Source organism: Micromonas pusilla (genome assembly GCF_000151265.4).
Source record: "Micromonas pusilla CCMP1545 genomic scaffold MICPUCscaffold_10, whole genome shotgun sequence".
Lineage (NCBI taxonomy): Eukaryota > Viridiplantae > Chlorophyta > Mamiellophyceae > Mamiellales > Mamiellaceae > Micromonas > Micromonas pusilla.
In genome coordinates this window covers 666,575-687,045 of record NW_003315891.1, presented here as the reverse complement: position 1 = coordinate 687,045, position 20,471 = coordinate 666,575, and the positions used below count along the sequence as shown (strand labels likewise).

At 68.0% G+C, this 20,471-nt stretch overlaps 9 protein-coding genes across 9 annotated transcripts; 6 read left to right on the top strand and 3 right to left on the bottom strand.

Moving 5' to 3' along the window:
• Window positions 1-1,022: 1,022 nt before the first annotated feature.
• MICPUCDRAFT_51257 (uncharacterized protein) lies at window positions 1,023-1,859 on the top strand (the record flags this gene model as incomplete). The annotated part of the gene is made up of 1 exon (XM_003061700.1): window positions 1,023-1,859. One exon carries the CDS (start codon window positions 1,023-1,025, stop codon window positions 1,857-1,859), a length of 837 nt encoding a protein of 278 aa, XP_003061746.1.
• A 118-nt stretch (window positions 1,860-1,977) lies between these two features.
• MICPUCDRAFT_51256 (uncharacterized protein) lies at window positions 1,978-3,863 on the bottom strand (the record flags this gene model as incomplete). The annotated part of the gene is made up of 1 exon (XM_003061459.1): window positions 1,978-3,863. One exon carries the CDS (start codon window positions 3,861-3,863, stop codon window positions 2,085-2,087), a length of 1,779 nt encoding a protein of 592 aa, XP_003061505.1. The 3' UTR covers window positions 1,978-2,084.
• Window positions 3,864-4,340: 477 nt separating this feature from the next.
• Window positions 4,341-6,305, top strand: MICPUCDRAFT_20636 (uncharacterized protein; the record flags this gene model as incomplete). The annotated part of the gene is made up of 2 exons (XM_003061699.1): window positions 4,341-5,435; window positions 5,538-6,305. Coding segments are annotated over 2 exons (1,863 nt in total), but the record flags the coding sequence as incomplete, so codon positions are not given.
• Window positions 6,306-7,318: 1,013 nt separating this feature from the next.
• MICPUCDRAFT_35342 (uncharacterized protein) lies at window positions 7,319-8,488 on the top strand (the record flags this gene model as incomplete). Its single annotated transcript, XM_003061698.1, has 1 exon — window positions 7,319-8,488. A coding segment is annotated over one exon (1,170 nt), but the record flags the coding sequence as incomplete, so codon positions are not given.
• Window positions 8,489-9,664: 1,176 nt separating this feature from the next.
• MICPUCDRAFT_51253 (uncharacterized protein) lies at window positions 9,665-10,000 on the bottom strand (the record flags this gene model as incomplete). Its single annotated transcript, XM_003061458.1, has 1 exon — window positions 9,665-10,000. One exon carries the CDS (start codon window positions 9,998-10,000, stop codon window positions 9,665-9,667), a length of 336 nt encoding a protein of 111 aa, XP_003061504.1.
• Window positions 10,001-10,989: 989 nt separating this feature from the next.
• On the top strand, window positions 10,990-12,643 carry MICPUCDRAFT_28671 (uncharacterized protein; the record flags this gene model as incomplete). The annotated part of the gene is made up of 1 exon (XM_003061697.1): window positions 10,990-12,643. A coding segment is annotated over exon 1 (1,647 nt), but the record flags the coding sequence as incomplete, so codon positions are not given.
• A 1,451-nt stretch (window positions 12,644-14,094) lies between these two features.
• MICPUCDRAFT_11686 (uncharacterized protein) lies at window positions 14,095-14,439 on the top strand (the record flags this gene model as incomplete). The annotated part of the gene is made up of 1 exon (XM_003061696.1): window positions 14,095-14,439. A coding segment is annotated over one exon (345 nt), but the record flags the coding sequence as incomplete, so codon positions are not given.
• Window positions 14,440-14,603: 164 nt separating this feature from the next.
• Window positions 14,604-16,924, bottom strand: MICPUCDRAFT_20618 (uncharacterized protein; the record flags this gene model as incomplete). Its single annotated transcript, XM_003061457.1, has 4 exons — window positions 14,604-14,865; window positions 15,096-15,544; window positions 15,738-16,485; window positions 16,641-16,924. 4 exons carry the CDS (start codon window positions 16,922-16,924, stop codon window positions 14,604-14,606), a joined length of 1,743 nt encoding a protein of 580 aa, XP_003061503.1.
• A 240-nt stretch (window positions 16,925-17,164) lies between these two features.
• On the top strand, window positions 17,165-20,307 carry MICPUCDRAFT_51248 (uncharacterized protein; the record flags this gene model as incomplete). Its single annotated transcript, XM_003061695.1, has 2 exons — window positions 17,165-17,167; window positions 17,404-20,307. The coding sequence occupies 2 exons, from the start codon at window positions 17,165-17,167 to the stop codon at window positions 20,305-20,307; spliced, it is 2,907 nt and encodes a 968-aa protein (XP_003061741.1).
• Between the last annotated feature and the right edge of the window lie 164 nt (window positions 20,308-20,471).

Sequence of the window (20,471 nt, the reverse complement as noted above, 5' to 3'; positions counted from 1 at the left end):
CGTCGCGGCGGCGGGCACCATTCCCGCGAGAGCGGCTACCGGCGGCGCGCACGCGGGCAGGGTCACCGCGGTCGCGTGCACCCCCGACGGCTTGCACCTGCTCACGGCGGGCACGGATAATAGAATATACCTCTGGGACCTCGCGACCGGTCTGAGAGTCGAGAGAGACTTCGGGGAGTGCCCGAACGACGCGAAGAAGGCGACGACGTTGGGCGTGTCCCCGGACGGGAAGCGCGCGTATCATCCGTCGAGCGACGGCGACGTGCTCGTGTTCGACGTCCACGGCGGCGGCGGCGGCGGCGGCGGCGGCGACGACGACGACGACGAGGGCGGCGGCGGCGGCGCGACCGCGAGTCGAGGTCGGGGAGCCTCGGCCGCGCGAGGCCGCGGCCGAGGCCGCGGCGGTCGAATGCGTGGACTTCACGGCGACGGTTCGCGTCGTCGCGGTGGTGGGCCGCGACCGTTCTCGTTCCTGAAAGGCCACCTCGCCGCCGCGTCCTCGGTCGCCGTGCACGCGCACTCGGGGGAAGTGTACACCGGCGGCGCAGACCGTCACGTCCTCGTGTGGCGCGCGCACGCGACGCCGATGGAAGTCGAACCCGGGTCGCGCGCGACCGGGCTCGGGTTCCGCGCGATCGCCCCCGGGACGGACCGCGGCGAGCGCGGGGTGTATCGTCCGTTCCGCGCCACCGCGGAGCACCGCAGAGCCGCGGGCGCGGAGGAGGACGACTGGAGCGACGACGACGGCGGCGGCGGCGGCGGAGGGGAGCACGGCGGCGTCGACCCCGACCCGGGCGCGAGGAGCGGGATACACGGGCTCGGGTACCGTCGACGATGAACGAACGGCGTCGATAGCGTACACACATAGGACGTAGTTTAGATTGAACGCACTTTAGCGAGGACGGCGGCGACGGCCGAGCGGCGCGGCGAACCGTTTCGGATATCCCGACGCGACGCCGCTCTCTTCTACGCCACGTCATCGTCACCTCGTCGCGAGCGCACAACACGTCGCGCGAGCCACGATGACGCCGCTCGTGTCCCTCGCGACGACGACGACGACGACGCCGCCGCCGCCGCCTTCGGTGGCGTCGCCCTCCTCCATCACCGCGCGCGCGTCGTCGACGTCGGTCGCCCCCGGGCGATCGGTCGCGGCGCCGCCCGTTCGACTCGTCTCCACGATCGCGCGCGCGTCCTCCTCGTCGTCCTCCTCCTCGGTCGACGTCGCGGACGCGCTCCTGACGTGCGCGGACTCGATCGCGACGAACGGCGCAGATCTGTACGCGTCCAAGCCCGACGGCGACGTCGCGCGCGCGGTCGAGACGCTCGTCGCGTCCGCGCGCCTGGGCTCCTCCGACGACGCGACCGCGTCGGACGTGATCGCCGCGGGCGAAGGCGTGTACGAGGTGTTCAACATGCCGCACATGTTCAACCTGTCCTCACCGATCGGCATGCGGTTCAAGCCGGTGCGATACACGATCGGCGCGCGCGGAGAGATACGAAGCGACGTGCGGTTCGTGACCCCGGGCGGTTTCGCGGGCTGGCTCAGCGCGTCGGGGCGCGTGGACGCCAGCGGGGTCGACGAGGTGACGCTCGCGTTCGACTCGTTCTGGGTGGGGCGAGACGGCGCGTCGCCGCGGGATAACCCCGCGAGGGCGGGCGCCGAGGGCGGCGGGGCGCTCGGCGCGATGGACGCGCTCGTCAACGGGCTCGGGAACGCGGGGTTCCTGCCGTCGTTCGCGCGGTTCCCGGTCAGGTTCTTCGACGAGGACGCGGGCGTGTGCGTGTTTCAGTTTCCGCCTCTCAGGTCGGACGTCGCGGCGCAACGCGTGTCGAGGACGCCTTCGGGGACGGTGTTCTGACGCTCGAGCGCGTCGGTCGTGACATCTCGTAGTCGTAAGTTAGCGATAGCAGTCGCGTCGTCGCGCGGTACCGTGCGTGGCGACGGATGGAAACGAGGATACGAGGCTGGGCGGTACTCGTTCGTATGAGCTGAAAAATAAATCTTTCGTCGCGTCGTTCGAGCGGTCTCCGCGCGCGCGAACCGAACCTTCCCCGCGACCGACGCGCGAACCTTCCCTCCCTCCTCACTTGCAGTTCCCCGGCCACCGCGGAAACGGAATCACGTCGCGAATGTTTTCCATCCCCGTGCAAAACAACACCAACCGTTCGAACCCCAACCCGAACCCGCTGTGCACGACGGTGCCGTACCTGCGCAGGTCCAGGTACCACTCGTACTCCTCCGGATCGAGCCCGATCTCTCGCATCCGCGCCTCCAAGTTGTCGATGCGCTCCTCGCGCTGCGACCCGCCGATGAGCTCGCCCACCTTCGGGACCAAGACGTCCATGGCCGCGACGGTCTTGTTGTCCTCGTTCAGACGCATGTAGAACGCCTTGATGTCCTTCGGGTAGTTGTACACGATCACCGGTCTCTTGAAGATCTCCTCCGCGAGGAACCGCTCGTGCTCCGTCGCGAGGTCGATGCCCCACTCGACGGGGTAGACGAAGGTCTTCCCGTCCGCGACCGCCTTTTCAAGGAGGTCGATCGCTTCGGTGTACGACACTCTCCCGAACGGCGTCTCCGACACGTGCTTCACGCGCTCCAGGGCTTCCTTGTCGTACATCTTGCTTATGAACTCCAGGTCGCCGCGGCAGTGCTCGAGGACGTGTCGCAGGCAATACTGGACGTAGTCCTCCGCGCACCGCATGTCGTCGGCGAGATCCGCGAACGCGATCTCCGGCTCGATCATCCAAAACTCCGCGAGGTGCCGCGTCGTGTTGCTGTTCTCCGCCCGAAACGTCGGCCCGAACGTGTACACGCTGCTCATCGCGCACGCGTACGTCTCCACGTTGAGCTGCCCGGACACGGTGAGAAACGTCGGCTCTCCGAAAAAGTCCTTCGCGTAGTCCACCTTGCCGTCGGCGGTTCGGAATAACCCGCCAACCTTGCGCGACGCCTTCTCCATCTCCTCGAGCTGGGATCTCAGCCTGAGCATCTCGTCCACCGCGGGCTTGACCGCGGCCTTGTCCCCGCCCTCCTCTTTCGCGGCCGCTTTCAGCTTCGCCACCGTCGCGCCCGCGGCGGCGACGTCGTCTCGGAGCTTCTCCACGTTTTCCGCCGACGGCGGCGGCGGCTCCGTCGTCGCCTCGTCTACCGCGCCGAGCAGCGTCGTCACCTGGAACATCTCCCCGGCGCCCTCGCAGTCGCTCTGCGTGATCAGCGGCGTGTGCACGTACAGAAACCCATTCTTATTGAAGAAGCTGTGCGTCGCGAAGGACAACGCGTTTCGGATGCGCGCGACGGCGGCGATCGTGTTCGTGCGCGTCCGCAGGTGGATCTTATCGCGGAGGTACTCGAGCGAGATCTTCTTCTTCGCGATCGGGTACTTGGCCGCGTCGCACGCCCCGACGTGGAGCACCTTGGTCGCGTGCAGCTCGACGATCTGCCCGGTCGCGCCCTCGGGCGGCGCGCGGAGTTCGCCCTCGACGACGACGCACGTGCCCGTGGACTTCAGCTCGTCGATCGCGTGCACGTCCGCTTTAACGACGCACTGCAGGTTCGTCGGCCCGCTGCCGTCGTTGAGCTCGAGGAACGCGAGCGCGCCCTTGTCCGCGACGCGACCCGTCTTGACCCACCCGCCGACGACGACGGTCGCGCCGATGAGCGACGCGCCCTGCCCGTCGCTCGCGTGGATCGCGCTCACGGCGACGCGCTCGTACAGCTTGCCGTACGGGCATCGGATCGCGATCGCGGCGGCGGACGCGTCGGAGGCGAGCGCCTTCTCCTTGGCGTCGACCGCGGCGGCGACGGTCGCGAGCTGCGCCTTGAGCGAGGAGAGGTCCATCGAGGCGAGATCGGCGGCCATCGTGTCGCGGCGGCGCGCGATCGGTCGGCGGCGCGACCCGTGCAATGGCGACCGAGGGTTCGGTTCTCTCGTGGCGCGGAGTGGTCGGCGCGGTCGGCGCTCGGCGCGCGGTCGGCCGTCGACAGGACTGGAGCTCCTCTCTCAGCGGTCGCAGGCGGGGGAAAGACATCCGGGGGGCTTCTCCGCGGCCGCGACGGCGCGCGTCCTCAGAAGCGTCCGCGGGGCGGCACGCGCACGAATCGCGCGAGGTCGACGCAGGCGACCCTCCGCGGCGCGCGCGCGCGACCCGGCGGAGGCGGCGCCGGCGCCGTCGCGCGCGGATCTTGGCGTCTAGCTCGTCTACGAGCTAGCTAGAAAAGCCGTTGGCGACGTGGATCGACGCGCACTGCACCTCCTCCGTCCGTCGTCGATCGCCGCGTCGCGATGGGCGCGTCGCGCGACCATTCCGACGACGACGATCGCATCGGCGGCGCGTGGATGGTCCCGCCGTCCCCCGGCGGGGAGTCCCTGCCGCCCACGCCCGCGGCGAAGCACGCGCGCCCGTCCAGCGGGTTCGCGTCCGCGGTCCCGAACGGCGCATCATCGCGCGACGTATATCACACGACGAACGAGAACTTCAAGGTGGTGATCCGCGTGAGGCCGCCGCTCGCGAGGGAGCTCGGCGCGGGGAAGCGCTACCAGCCCTCCGTCGCGGTGGACACGTCGTGCGCGGTGTGCACGCTGTCGGAAAACTTGGAAGGGTGGCGGCACGGCGTGAACCCGGTCGGGGAGAACGGGATGGTGCAAAACACGCATCAGTTCACGTTCGATCACGTGTACGACCAAGACGCGAGCCAAGAGACCGTGTACGAAAACTCCGCGAAGCCGGCGGTGATGAGCACTCTGTTGGGATACAACGCGGCGATGATGGCGTACGGGCAGACGGGCACGGGGAAGACGTACACGATGGAGGGCGACCGCGCGTCCATGAAGGCGCGCGCGCACGGAGGCGGCGCCGGGCGACTTCCGGGGGAACCCGGGGACGCGTCCGCGTCCGGGACGGAACGCGGGATCATTCCGAGGGCGATCGAGGATATCTTCGGGCACATCAAGAGCGACACGTCGACGCGGAGTAAGTACCTCGTCCGCGCGTCGTACGTGCAGATATACAACGAGGTGATCAGCGACCTCTTGAAGCCCGAGCGCGCGAATTTGAACATTCGCGAGGATAAAAAACGCGGCGTCTTCGTCGACGGGCTGTCCGAATGGGTGGTGCGGACCCCCGACGAGATCTACGGCCTCATGGAGAAGGGCGCGACGCAGCGGACGACCGGGAGCACGAAGATGAACGAGCTCTCGTCGCGGTCGCACGCGGTGTTTATCATCATCGTCGAAAACAGTAAGCTCGAGGAGGAGCCCGGTCGGCAAGAACTTCGGCAGTCGTTCAAGGTTGGCAAGTTGAACCTCGTGGACCTCGCGGGAAGCGAGCGCGTGAGGCAGTCCGGCGCGACCGGCGTGCGCCTCGAGGAGACGAAGAAGATCAACCAGAGCCTCAGCGCGCTCGGGAACGTGATCAAGGCGCTGACGGATAAGGTGCGTTCTATACAAAAGTTTTTCACCCATCGCCCGGTTTCAACACTTGATCGCAACCCATTTCAACTGACCGGAGAACTGTTTGTGTGGAATGGCCCTAAGAACGGCACGCGGTCGCACGTGCCGTACCGCGACTCGAAGCTGACGCGCATCCTCGAGGACTCGTTGGGGGGTAACTGCAAGACCACGATGATGGCGATGATATCCCCGGCGTTGGAGGCGTTCACGGAGTCGCTCTCGACGCTGAAGTTCGCGAACAGGGCGAAGTTCATCAAGAACACCGCGCGCGTGAACGAGGACCTCGATCAAAAGTCGCTCCTTCGGAAGTACGAGCGCGAGCTGAAGCGGCTGCGGCAAGAGCTCGACGAGCGAACGAAGAACCTCGTGGACAAGCGCGCGCTGTTGCAGCTGGACGAGCAGCGGAGGAAGGCGGAGGCGGATAAGATGCGCGCCATCACGGAACTCGAAGCGCGGTCGCAAGAGTTTCTCAAGGAGAAGAGAGAGAAGCGGGATTTGGAGCAGGCGATCGAGGCGATGCAATCGCAGATGCTCGGCGGCGGCGACACCCCGCAATTCCGCGCGATGCTCCAAGAAGAGCACGAGCGCATTCGCACGGAGTACGAAGGGAAGATGCGCGAGCTCGAGCACGACCGGCAAGAGGCCGAGGAGGGCCGCGCGCAAGTCGGGCGGTACAAGGCTGTCCTCTTGAAACAGCGCGACATCATGATCGCGCTCACCGCGCGTCTCAACGAACGCGACGAGACGATAATCCGCATGCAAGAGGAGTTGAAAGCGTACGACAAGGAGTACCGCCGCGTGGAGGACGCGCTGGACGGGAAGACCGCGGAGCTCATCGCGTTACGACGCGCGGCGATGCAGTCGAACGCGGAGTCGCCGCAGCGGAACCCGGGGCTCGTGGACGCGCTCGGCGGCTGGGCGGGGACGGGCGGCGGCGGCGGCGGCGGCGGCGCGACGGGCGGCGGCGGCGGCGGCGGGGGGTCCCCCTCGCGGCCCGGCGCCGGGTGGGGCGGCGAGCGGAGCAAGAGCGAGCACGCGCTGCGGGTGGAGCTCCGACGATCGGAGGAGCGACGCCGCGACCTCGAGGCGGAGCTCGATCGCGCGAGGGGGTTGAAACTGAAACCCCCGTCGGCCGGGGATGGCGGCGGCGGCGGCGCCGACGCGGCGCGCGTGAAAATCGTGGAGACGCAATACGAGCAGTTCCGCAAGGAGATGGCGAGCCGTTTAGAGGATAAGAACGCGAAGCTGCACGCGCTGGAGGACGAGAACAATAAGCTGAAGCGCGCGGCGATGCAGACGCGCGGCGGAACGAGCGCGGAGCTGGAGCGCGTCAAGTCCAAAGCCGCCGCGGAGGCGTCCGTCGCGAACGAAAAGGTGGAGGGATTCGCGCGAGAGAGGAGCGCGCTGAAGACCATCTTAGAGAGCAAGATCGCGACGCTCGTCGAGGGCATCGCGCGCAGCGTGAAGGAGATGCCCGAGGAGGCGCGGCGGCACCCGAGATTGACGCGCGAGGTGAACGCGCTCGATCGACTCGTGCACGCGACGGTGCAGGCGATGGAGAGTTGAGTACAGTACGCTTTTTGTGATGACGAGAGAACAGCTGTCACTGCTCGGACGAACTCCCGTCGATGTCACCTCACGCGCGCGCACTTCGATCCGGCGCGCTGCTCGCGTGCCACGCAGGGCGAACCCGCGCGGGCGTCGTCATCACGGACGTTTACCCGCTCCTCGTGACGGTCGTGCTCGTCCTCGCGTGCACGAACCCGACGTATCTCGCGTACCTGCGCTGGCGCGTCGCGCGCGCGCTCCGGCGGGCGTTCGCGTTCGCTCCGCTTCTCGTCCGAGGCGGCGATCGCGCGCGAGCGATGGGGGACGACGACGACGACGACGACGACGACGACGCGAGACTCGCGCCGGAGCCGGAGGTGGAGGACGTCGAGAGCGTCGGCCTCCTCGCGCCGGCGAAGCACGTCCACGCGTACGACCGCGTCGCCGACGTCCTCGCGAGATGGCGCGATGAGATCGACGGCGAGAGGTTCGATCGCGCGCCCGCGGGACTGCGCAACAGCGGCAACACGTGCTTCGCCGCGAGCGCGCTGCAGTGCCTCTACCACACTCGGCTGTTCACCGCGCACTTCGCGACGGAGACGCACGACGCGGAGAGCTGCGGCGCCGCGCGCGGCGGGACGTTCTGCGTGACGTGCGAGTACCAAGCGCACGTCCGGAAGGCGCTCGACGCGGACCCCGCGGACGCGTTCAGCATCGGGAAGCTCACGTCCTCCATCGGCAAGGTGGCGAAGCATTTCGTCCGCGGCCGCCAAGAGGACTCGCACGAGTACATTCGCGGTCTGCTCGACGCCATGCACGTGCGGTGGCTGAAAGAGCACGCGGGCGAGGACGCGGAGAAGACGCTCGATCAGCGCACGCAAGAGACGACGATGACGTATCACGTCTTCGGCGGATACACGTGCGGGGAAGTCGTGTGCGGCGATTGCGGGCACCACTCGAGAAACTACCAGAGCATGATCGACGTCCCGGTGGAGGTCAGCGCGCGCGGGGCGCCGTCGATCGAGGCGAGCTTTAAGGCGAACTTCGTGGACGTGGAGACGTTGGACGGAAACAACAAGTACAAGTGCGGTCGCTGCGACGCGTACGTCAGGGCTACGAAAGGGAGCAAGATTCACGTATCCCCGAACGTTCTCGTCGTGCCGCTGAAACGGTTCCAAATCGGGCGTTTCAGTAAAATCACAAAATGGGTCGAGTTTCCGGTGCATCTTGACCTGTCGCCGTACATGTCCTCGGACGCGCCGCTCGAGGGCGACGCGCCGCCGACGTACGCGCTCTACGGCGTCGTCGTGCACCTCGATTTTTGCGGCTCCGCGCACTCGGGGCACTACGTCTCCTTCGTGAAACTCAACGACGACGTGACGTGGTGCAAGTGCGACGACGGGCGCGTCACGGAGACGGACGAGGCGACGGTATTGAAGCAGAAGGCGTACCTGCTCTTCTACGAGCGCGAGCGCGTGCGCGAGGCGCCGAGGATTCGAACGGCGGAGGAACACGAGAGGATGACGACGTTGATCGCGGCGGCCGAGGCGAGAGAGGCTCGGGTGCGGGCGCGGAGGAAAGCTCGGGCGTCGGCGACCGCGGCCACGTCCCGATCGCGGACGGCAGCGCCCGCGAGCGCGGAGGAGACGCCGCTCGCCGTCGCGGCGGAGGTGGACCAGACCCCGACGACGCCGAAGCACGTCTTCACGTTCATAGGGAAGCAAACCGGACGCGCGGAGGCGGCGGCGGCGGCGCGGCGGCGGCGGCGAAGCGGGATCGACTCCTCGGACGACTCCTCGGACGACGACACCGGGGTGGACGCCGACGCCGACGCCGACGCCGACGCCGACGACGACGCCGCGGAGGCGTCGACCTGGCCGCAGCGCATCGTGTGCGACATCGAGATGCCGACCGTCGCGAGCGCGAGGGACGTCCGCGTGCGGATGACGTCCCGGGAGCTGTCGGTTGGCACGCGGAGAGACCGCCGCGCGGCGGCGGGGGTCGTGTCCTTAGACCTCGCGACGCCGTTCCCCGTGGACGACGACGCGTCCGAGTTAATGTTCGACGCGTCCACGAGGGTGATGAAGGTTGTCATGCCCGTGCTCGCGCGCACGCGCGCGCGAGCGGACGAGCACGCCGAGTTTTTGACAAGGTACGAAGCCGCGAGAGCGCGCGCCGCCGCCGCGGACCCGGCGGGGGACCCGTCGTCCATCTCGGAGGGAGAAGTAGTAGAAGAAGAAGACGAAGAAGAAGAAGACGACGACGACGCGTCCGTGGAGACGCAGATCGAAGATTTGGACGAGCTCGTGCGCGGGATGGGGCTCTCGTCGCCGAGGACGCGGAGCGCGTCGAGAGCCGCCGCCGCCGACGCCGCCGCCGCCGACTCCGCCACCGCTTCCGACGACGACTCCGCCGCCGACGACGCCTCCCGCGAACGGACGCCGCCTCGTGTGGACGTCCTCGACAAGCGCACGAGCGACGGCGCGGGCGGCAGCATCGAGGTCGTCGTCGACGTCCCCGGCGTGCGTCGGTCCGCGGAGGCGCGTTCTGTACACTGGTCCCCATACGACCGCGTCGGCGCGGTGAACGCCGATCCTTAAGGACGTTTCCCAGCGCATCTCTCCGCCCACCCCTCGCTTTCAATCCCGACACACCTCGACGCCTCACAACTCCAACTGACGCCTATGAACTCCACCCCGACATCGCTTTGTATGGAACGGCCCGGAGGTGCTCGCGGAGACGTCGACGGATCCGCGGAGCTGCCCGCCGCGGACGACGCTCCACGTGCGCGTGCCGGGGCGGTACCGCGCGGACGTGGCGCTGCCCGCGGCGGTGGACGCGAACGCGGTGGACGGCGTTCCCGCGCGGTTGAACAGGGCGCGCGGGCGGATCACGTTCACGCTGCCGGTGGCCGCGTAGGTACCTTCGTAGTCGACTTTACGTAACAACCCGCTCGCTCGCTGAAAAAATGCACGTGGTCTCTCTGCCTGGCTGTTCATCGCAGTTGCCGGCGCGGCGCGCCTCCGCTCCGAGTCGGCGCGCGCACCAAAAACCTAGGGCTCGACCGCCGTCGCGCTTCTCAGTGCGCCTCGCGTCCGCGCCACGCGCCGCGATGCAGACGCAGTTCGGGTCTGGCGCCGCGGTCTCGGGCGCGGGGTCGATCCCCGCGCGGCCGCGCGCGCGTCGGGCGCGCGTCGGCGCGCGCTCGCGCGTCGTCGCCGCCGCGAATTCACCGCCCGGCGCGTCGATTCTTCGTCCCGACGTCGCGGCGTCGACGTCCGCCGCCCCGGGACGCGCGCTTGGCGAGGGCCGACGCGCGGCGCGGCGCGGCGACCTGAACGTCGCGCGCGCGAACTTGAAGCCGAAAGGGATGACCGACGCGGAGTGGGCGCAGCAGCTGCGCGAGGCGAACCCCAACTACCGCCTCTTCAGCGAGCGCGCGAGGGATCGCATCGCGACGCGCGGACCGATGATTGGCGACATGCGCTCGAAAGACGCCCTGGTGACTTCCAGCGACGTCGTGGGCAAGGACGTCCCGACGGTGAACCTCGAGATGCTCGGGACGCACCCGGACTTGATCGAGCCGAACTGGAAGGAGATCCCGGTCATGTCCACGAAGCGCATGGTCGCGGAGATCACCGCGCGGAACGTGCGAAAGATGGAGATCTGGGACCCGAAGGAGCGACTCCCGGAGTCCAAGTGGCCGCCGAAATGGTTCGACTCGGAGGTGCCGCCGCAGCGCAAGTATCTCTTGACGCTGACGAACGGCACGAAGCACTGGGTCGACAGCGTGAACGAGGAGCTCGACGCCGCGCTCATCGAGCACGCGGAGCAGAACCGGACGTGGTACTCGTATCACATGAAGCCAGACGTGAACAAGTTTTCGACGATTCAATACCTGGGCTCCGCCGTCGGCGGGTTCGTGTTCCTGACGGGATCCATCTACCTCGGGATCATGCGAAAACACTCCATACCGACGGACGCGATTCAAGCGATGGAGTTCGCGCAGTCCAGGGCGGACGCGAGGAAGGACGCGCAGGTGGACGTCACCTTGGAGGACGTCGGCGGATTGGAGAACATCGTCGAGGATCTCAACGAGGTGATCGCGTTTCTGAAAAACCCAGAGTCGTTCAAACGCCTCGGCGCGAAGCCGCCGAAAGGGCTGCTCATGGAGGGCGGGCCCGGGGTCGGGAAGACGCTCATCGCGAAAGCGATCGCGGGCGAGGCTGCGGTGCCGTTCTACTCCATGTCCGGCGCGGAGTTTGTAGAGATCATCGTCGGCGTCGGCGCCGCGCGGGTGCGCGACTTATTCAAACGCGCTCGGCTCAACGCGCCGTGTCTCATCTTCGTGGACGAGATCGACGCGCTCGGAACGAAGCGCGCGGCGGCGGGGACGCGAGGGACGGAGGAGCACGAGCAGACGCTGAACCAGCTGTTGACCGAGATGGACGGGTTCACCCCGGACACCGGGGTCGTTTTCATAGGCGCGACGAACCGAGCGGACCTCCTCGACCCGGCGCTGATGCGTCCCGGACGGTTCGATCGCAAGGTGACCGTCCCGCAGCCTGGGCTGGAGGCGCGCGCGAAGATTCTTCAGATTCATCTCGCAAAGAGGAACGTGGATCCGAACATCGACACGATGCAGTTCGCGAAGAACCTCCCCGGGCTCTCCGGCGCGGAGCTCGCGAACATCTGCAACGAAGCCGCGACGATTTCCGTGCGCCGCGGCGGGGAGTTCATCGAAACCTGCGACGTCATCGACGCCGTGGACAGGGTCACGAACGGGCTGAAGAAACCGCTGATGGACAAGAACAATCCGGTCGTGCACAGGCTCACGAGGCACGAGCTCGGGCACGCGATCGTCGCGACGGTGTTGTACCGTCACAACAAACTCATCGAGGCGGTGGAACGCGTGTCGATCATCCCGCGCGGGAGAGACCCGACGCAGACGACGTACAACCGAAAAGCGGACGCCGAGTACATGTTCCCCACGCGCCAGCGTCTCTTAGAGCGCGTCCAGGTCTTGCTCGCCGGGCTCGCCGCGGAGCAGGTGTACTTTGGGACAAACATCACGACGATGAGCAAGGATGACGTCCGAGACGCGAACGATTTAGTTCGAAACGTCGTCGTGAACTACGCGCTCGGGCAGCCGAACGCGGTGACGACGTACACGTACAACCCGGACTCGCTGTTTACCCCCGAGCGGACGATTCAGACGCGGAAGTCGAGAGTCGCGAGCACCGGGGAGATGAACCGTCACGACTACAACCGTAAGATTCACGGGTACGGAAGAGACGTCGACTTGGATCATTATCAGTACGCAGAGCGGAAGATGATGCAGATCTTAAACGAGGCGTTGGAGAACGCGAAGGCGATCGTGCGCGCGTACCAGCCCGCGTTCGACGTGGCGTACGAAGAACTTCTGGAGAATGACGTCATGAGTGGACCGCGTCTGGAGGAAATATTAGACGCGAACCCGCCGTTGACGACGGACTACCCGCACCGGGGACCGGACACGCCGTGTAAAATTCTCCCCAGCGAGGCGGAGGAGGAAAAGGCGGGCACGCGCGTGATCAAAAATCGAGCGCAGAAACTCAAACACGCGATGGATAACTACTACACGCACACGAAGTTGGAGCCGGATAACTGGAAGGACAGGACGAAAGGCCTCGTCGTCGCCAAGGACGGGAGCTTGCGAGACTTCGACGCTCTCGAGCTCGAGGACTACATGCCGGAGCTGCGGCGATCGAAAGCGCGCGGGTACAGAGAGCTCGGCGCGCTCGGAAGGGACGTCCCCGTCGAGCCGTACGTCGTCACCGCGATGAAAGAGAACCTGAAGGACGACTCGGACTGGCTGAAGAAGGAGCACACGCGCGTGTCGAGAGAGGCAGACCGCGAGAGGAAGACCGAGCTCGAGGAGGAGCTGATTCCGACGTTGGAGGCGAAGGTGATCGCCGCGGGCGCGAACCCCGCGGACGTGAAGTGGAAGGCGTCCGATAAGGTCCCGGGCCGCCTGAAGGGCCTCGAGATCTCCGAGATCAAGTTCGTGGCCAAGACGCTCGCGGCGGTGAATAAGATCGGCCCCGAGGGCCTCACGAACGACGAGTGTCGAAGACTCATCAGCTGGAGGGACGAGCTCGACGACATCGATCGCAGGCTGGCGGATCCAGAGTGGACCCCTGATCCGACGACGTACGGCTTGCCGCCGCTGTGGGCGAAGGATCCGCTTCCGTCGGAGGCGATCGCGGTGAAGTACGCGATCGGCGGCGCGGAGGAGAGCGACATGGCGTGGGAGCTCATCAGCGAGATGCGCGAGAGCTTCGCGAGGGGCGGGTACGTGCGGTGTTGGGACGGGAAGTATCACAAGGAGAGCGAGTGCCACGTCGTGGTCACCGCGGACACGGGGCCGGAGGGGAAGTGGTGCAAGAAGGGGGACGAGAAGCGGATGGACAGCGCGCGCGGGCTGAACCTGAAGAAGAAGTACGAGTGGATCTCGAACTTCAAGACGAACGGGTTCTGAGTCGTGGGTGGTCGACGCGGTAGCGTGTACTGTAGTAGCTTGTGACGCCGACGAGACCGTCGTGGGTACTGTACCTTCTGTTCTGTTCGGTTCCGCCAGCGCGCCCGTTCCGATTTATATCCGAGAGTGTCGCACCCCACCAACTCTTATCCACTCGCGTCGTCACTCCCACTGCGCGCGCACACGCCCCGCCGTGCTTCGTCGATGTTCGCGCTCTCCGCCGCTTCGTCCAACGCGACCGCGGCGCTCGCGCCGCGGTCGCGTCGCGCGCCCTCCCGCGCGCGCGCTGGCGTCGTCGCGCGCGCGTCGTCGTCGTCGTCGTCGTCGTCGTCGTCTCGGCACCGCGAGCGCGACGACACCGATCTCGACGCGCAGCGCGACGGGTGGCCGACGAGCCTCTGCGCGTCGCTCGCGTCCATCGCGCTCGTCGCGACGTCCTCTCCCGGCGTCGCGCTCGCGGCGAAACCGCCGCCGACGTACGTCGCGGAGCTCGCGCCCACCAAGGGCAGCGACGTCCGAGGTCGCATCACGTTCGAGACCGCGCTGAACAAATCGAATCAAGAGATCGTCGTCGTGACGCCCGCGATCGCGGGCCTGTCCCCCGGGCCGCACGGCCTGAACGTCCACGTCAACGGCGACGTGAGCTGCGACGACGGCGCGTGCACGGGGGAGAGCTTCAACCCGCAAGAACGCCCGCACGGAGGTCCGAACTCGTTGAAAAAGTTTGGCGCCTCCGCGTGTCACTTCGTCGGCGAGGGGTGCCTGCTGTGGCGGCACATCGGCGATCTGGGGAACGTCGTCGCGGACGAGACCGGGGCGGTCGGCGGGACGTTCAAGGACCAGTACGTCAGCCTGAGAGACGGGAAGGAGAACAGCATCGCGGGGCGGTCGGTGGTGGTGCGCGCGCGCGCGGACGACTTCGTCACCGCGAAGGACGACGGCGACGCCGGCGCCGTCGTGGCGTACGGGACGATTCGGCCGGCGTGAGGGAAGGGCGGGAAGACGGAACGTCAACCGGCGCGAAAGAACGACCGGGGGAGCCAACGACGCTAAGCGGTATGACTGATAACACACACGATCACCTAGACCTCCTCCGACAGCGCGCGCGTCAACGCTCGCGACACGACCTTCGGATCCGCGCGACCGTTGGTCCGTCGCATCGCCTCGCCGACGAACTTCCCCATGAGCCGCGTCTTTCCCGCCTTGAATAACGCCACCTCCTCGGGCATCCCGCATACGATGTCTCGGCACATCGCCTCCACGGCCGCGTCGCCGCCGCCTTCGCCGCCGCCTTCGCCGTCGCCGACGGGAGGGAACAGCGCGTCGACGACGTCGCGCCACCCCCTCTCGTCCCCCGCGGCGACGGCGCGAAGCGCGCCCTGATGGTCGTTCCGCACGAAGCGACGAACGTCGGGGTGGAGTTGAAAGGCGTCAGAAGCGGAGTCGAAAGGCGTCGCGGTGTGAGCGTCGGGATTGAAACTGAGGGACCCTGGGCGGAGAGAAACGCCGGGAGATAAAGTCCTTAAGGATCGGCGTGCACCACGCCGACGGGGTCGTATGGGAACCAGTGTGACATAGGACGCGCCTTGGCCATCCGCGCCGTCGTCTCCCCGGCGGCGACCGCCGCGAGGAGCTCGCCGACGCGCTCGGGGCTCAGACGCGCGGGGAGTCCGAGGAGCGGCTCCACGCGCCCGGCCACGGACGCTCGCTTCACCTCGCCCGTGAGCTCGCCGACGACGAACCGAGCGACGGCGGCGGCGTCGACGTCGACGTCGCGCGGCGCGGCGCTTCTCTTCGCCGCCGATAGCGCGGCTTCGTAATACCTCGCCGTCGACGCGTGCGTCGCGACCGCGGTCGCGAGCTTCAGAGGCAGCGCGTGGTCGCCGCGGACGTCCGCGAGCCGACGAATCGCGACGTCGGGAAGCTCCGGGGTGTCGCGCGCGATCGCCGCCACGTACTCGTCGGACAACACTATCGGCGGCACGTCCGGCTCGGGCGTGAACCGATAGTCCAACGTCTGCTCCTTCCCTCTGAGGGTCGAGGGTCCATACGAGCGAACGTCGGGGTGGAGTTCAAAGGCGTCAGTTGGAGTTGAAAGGCTTCGAGGGCGGGGATTGAAAGCGAGGGACCCTGGGCGGAGAGAGACGCCGGCAAAAGTCCTTAAGGATCGGCGTTCACCACGCCAACGCGGTCGTATGGGGACCAGTGTATAGAACGCGCCTGAGCGGCGCGGTTTCGCCGTTCGCCGGGTCGAACGACCGCGTCTCGCGTTCGACATTCTCCCCGCGCGCGATCAGCTCGCGATGACGCCTGGCTTCGAAGCGCACCGCGGACGCGATCGATCTGAAGCTGTTCAAGTTTTTCACCTCGCACCGCTCGCCGAGCGCGGCGCCGTCGTCGCCACCGTCGCCTCGCCTTCGCACGCTGACGTTGACGTCCACGCGTAGGGACCCCTCCTCCATGTTCGCGTCGCCGACGCCCAAGAACCGCAGCGTCTTCTGAAACGCCTCCGCGGCGGCCGCGGCCTCCTCGCCCCCTCTCAGATCAGGTCTCGTGACGATCTCCACGAGCGCGCACCCGGCGCGGTTCAGGTCGATCGTCGTCGTCGTCGTCCCGCCGCCGCCGCCGCCCGTTTTGTTGACGCTCTTCCCGGTGTCCATCTCGAGCTGTATCTGCTCGATACGCAGCCGCCGCGTCGCGCCGGCGCCGACGTCGACGTCGATGCGCCCGCCGCGGACGATCGGATCGCGCCGTTGCGTGATCTGATACCCGTGCGGCAGGTCCGGGTACGCGTAGTGCTTCCTCTCGAACCGCGACGCGCGATGAATCTCCCCGCCGAGCGCGACGCCCAGTCTCGTCGCGAGCTCCACCGCGCGCGCGTTGACGCTCGGGAGCGATCCGGGGAGCGCGGCGTCGAAGGGCGCGACGTTCGCGTTCACGCGCGCTCCGTACTGTCGCGCGGCGCTGTCGTGTCGCGGGAGGGCGGGACGGGACGGGAGGGTCACTTGAGGGGCGATCGGACGGAGGACGGTTCGATCGATCGAAACGCGAGGTGCCCACGAGGGAGGGCGAGCGCGCGAGGCGCGACGTCGCGCGAGAGGGAGGAGCGACCGACGCACCCGGAGAACAGCTTCGTGTCCGCGGCGACCTGCGCGTGGAGCTCCAGGCCGACGACGGTCTCCCAGGCGTCCTCGTCCGCGGCGTCGGCGTCGGCGTCGCGGGCGTCGACGGCGGCCGACGACGACGACGACGACGACGTCGTCGTCGTCGTCGACACCGCGCGCGCGCGACGACCGCGCGAGACCGTCGCCGCGGACGTGGACGCCGCGGCCGTCGCGTCGCGGCGCGTCGCGAGGAGACCTCGCCGGAGCGCCGCCGCGGCGTCGCGCGCGAGACGCGACATGCCTCGCTCGGACGCGACCGCCGCGCGGGGCGCGAGTGGGACGCGCCTCGACGCGTCGTCAACGACGTGTGGACTGGCTGGCGCGCAGCGCGCGTGTCAGTCCTTTCGCGCATCATCTCGTCAGCCGCGTTTTTTTGAATTCGTCTTGGAGCTGACAACGCGATTTGATTCCTCGCTCCGCCGCGGCACTCATCTCGGCGCACGCTCCACGCAGCGCGCGACACGACACAAGCAACGACCATGGTGCGTCTCGACCGCGTCGCGTCCGACGATAGTCCGTCCCTCGCGCGCGCGACGTCTCGCGTCGGCATCGCGCGCCAATCCGCGCTGGCATTTTCCCTCGTTCAGGTTTTTCCAACGGCCGACGACCGCGAGAGGACGGCGACGTCCCCGCGCGCACGCGTCGTCGCGTCGTCGCGATCGAACGCTGACAACTCCGCGCGCCGCCCCCGATATCGACTCGCGATCCTCCTCTGCAGGCTTCCTTCGCGCTGCGCGCGAACCCCGCGCTCGCGCGCGCGCCCGTCGCCGCCAGGCGCGGCGCCGGCCGCGTCCGCGTCGCCACGACGCGCGTCGCCGCCGCGCGTCGCCCCGCGCGCGTCTTCGCGTCCGCCGACGGCGCCGCGGACGGACACTTCGACGAGGAGAAGCTCAACGCGGAAGCGCGAGCGGCCGTGGAGCAGCGCATCCTCGAGCTCGTCCCCGCGGACGCCCTGAACGCGGTCGACATACCGACGAACCTCACGGAGATTCGCGCGTACGTGCGGTGGGAAGAAGCCGGAAAGCCGGAGAACACGTCGCGCGAGTGGCAATCGCGCGAGTACCAAGCCGCGCTCGTCGACCTCAAGCTCGAGCTCCTCTCCGGCGGCTCCCTGAACGAGATCAGACGCCGGTACAACGTCGAGTGCGTGGACGGCCAGGACGGCAGAGTCGGCTCGTTCGACCATTCCCTCGTGCCCGCGGTGCGCCGCGCGCAGGCGGTGGCGGCGGAGCCGGGATACTACAACAACGTCGTCGCCTCGGTGCCGATGGCGGTGAACGTCCCGGAGGTGATCGCCGCGATCGACGCCGCGGCCGCGATCGACGCGCCGGCGCCCGCGCGCCCGCCCGCGGACCAGCGCCGGTCGCGCGCCGCCGTCGACCTGATCGAGATGGACGATCTCGAGGCGAGGATCGCCGCCGCCGCGCGCGCGTCCCCGCTCCTCGAGGAGATGACGTTGCTCGAAGCCGCCGCGAACGCGATGGCGGAAGAGAGCGCGGATCTCACGGACATCGACCGCAAGGCTGCCGCGTTCGGCGACGCGGCGTTCGCGGAGGCGCTGAAGGAATCCGCGTCGGAGTTGGCGGCGAACAGCGCCGTCGAGGACGCCGAAGCCGAGCTCGCCGCCGCCAAGGCTGCGCTCGACGCCGCGCGCGCGAAACGCGAAGCCGCCGCCGGGTCTCTCGCGGAGGAGACCGCGGAGGAGTTCGACGCGAGGATCGCCGCGGCCGCGGCGTCGCTCACGACCCCGCCCACCGCGGACGGGAAGGGCAACGTCCCGTTTCAAACCGCCTTTGACTCGACGGAGGACGCGATCAACACGAGGAAGGCTGCGATCAAGGCGGACAAGGCTGCCAAGTTTGAGGACGACCACGCCAAGCTGCGCGCGGAGGCTGCCGCGCGCGTGGAACGCGAGCTCGAGAAACTCCGCGTGAGAGAGGAGCTCGCGCGAGCCGAAGACGAAGCGAAGGCGACGGCGATGAAACGCGCGGCGGAGCTCAAGGAGGCGAAAGCCGCCGCGGAGGCGGAGCTTCGAGCGGCGGAGGCGGAGATGCGCGCGGCGCGCGCAGCGCTCGCGGCGACGGCGAAGTCGTCGGACAAGGCGAAGATGTCCGCCGCCGCGTTCAACGCGGCGCACGACCACCCGGCGTCGAGCAAGGCTGACAAGAAGAACGTCACCGACGTCGAGCTCGACAACGCGCTTCCGGCGGCGCTCAAGGGCACGGACGCGGACATCACCGTCAAGGCGAACGTCAACGAGATCAAGGAGACGTCCGTGAAGAAGCTCAAAGCCGCGGAGGAGCTCCGCGCGGCGGCCAAGGCGAAGCGCGAGGCGATCCCGGACGAGGATGAAGAACTGAACGTCCTCGTCTCGGCGATCGACGCGGAGACGGATGCCAAGCTGCTCGCGATGGAGGAGGAACACCGACGCGAGGTGGAGGAGCTTCAGAAGGGCCACGACGACCTCCTCGCGGCGCTCAAGGAGGCGACGGCGAACGAAAACGCGGACGATCTCGTGGCGTTGCGCGCGGAGCTCGAAGACGCGCTCGACGCGCTCGAGTCCGTCACGGAGCGGAACAAGGACCTCAAGTCGAAGCTCGCGCAGGCTCGAATCTCGCTCGCCAAGGCCAAGGCGCAAGTCGAGAGCGGCGCGAAAGCGAAAGAGGAGCTCGTCGAGGCGAAGACGCAGAGCGAGGCGGACCAGTTCTTGATCGCGACGCTCAAGAAGCAGCTCAAGTCCGCGCTCGCGAAGGAGGCGGCCGCGACGGAGAGAGCGACGGCGGCGGAGAAGGAAGCCGCGGCGCTCGCGGCGACGGCGGTGGTTGACGGCGAGGAGGTGGAAACGCTGAAGAAGGAACTCGCGGAGGCGCTCGACGTCGTCGCGGAGTTTAAAGCCGCGTGGGAGGCGGACCGCAAGGTGATCGCGCTCCTGAGCGGGAAGATGACCGCGGAGCAGGCCAAGTCGGGCGTCTCGCCGAGCGAAGGGTTCTCCGCCAACCCGGTGGGCAGCGTCCTGAACTGGGCGAACCAAGTCGTCGGCGTCAGCGCGGCGGCGATCAAGGCGCGCACGCCGCCGCCGTCGGACGCCGCCGCGGACGCCCTGAACAAGAGCTCGCGGCGTCTGCAGGACGCGCGCGCGGCGGCGCGCGCGCAGAGCGACAAGGAGACCAACTACGCGAGGATGGGCGGAAGCGCGACGGTGGCTAGGATCCGCGCGGGGAAGGACGGCGCCGTCGGCGTCGGCCAGGTCGTGGACGAGTCCACGCGCGAGCGGCAGATGAACTGGCTCGCCGCCGCGGAGGAAGCCGCCGCGGAGGCGGCGGCGGAGGAGGCCAAGGCGCCGACCGCCAGCCCGGTCGTGGAGAAGATTGTCGCGGACGTCGTCGCCGACGCTAGCGCGGAGGAGAAGGAGAAGGAAAAGACGCCGGAGGTTGTGGCGTACGCGCCCTCCTCCCCCGCGGCGGTGCAGGTGACGGACGCCAAGTCCAACGCGGTGCCGTCGATCAAGATGCCCGCGGCGCCCGCGACAGAGGACGACGGCGCGAAGCTCGTCGCCGCGGCCGCGGAGGGCGAGAAGGAGGTGAAGAAGACGCCCGAGGCGGAGGACGAGCCTCTGTTTTAATTACTAAATCGCGAAGCGACGACTCGGTCCCGAAAGTCGGCGCGAGCGGAGCGAACGAGGGGAACCGGGGTGGGGTGGGGGGAGTAAGAAGCGACGATTCAGCTCGATTGCAGGGGGGCGACCGAACGTCCGGACGGGCGCCCGCTCATCGCGCGCACGTTAAG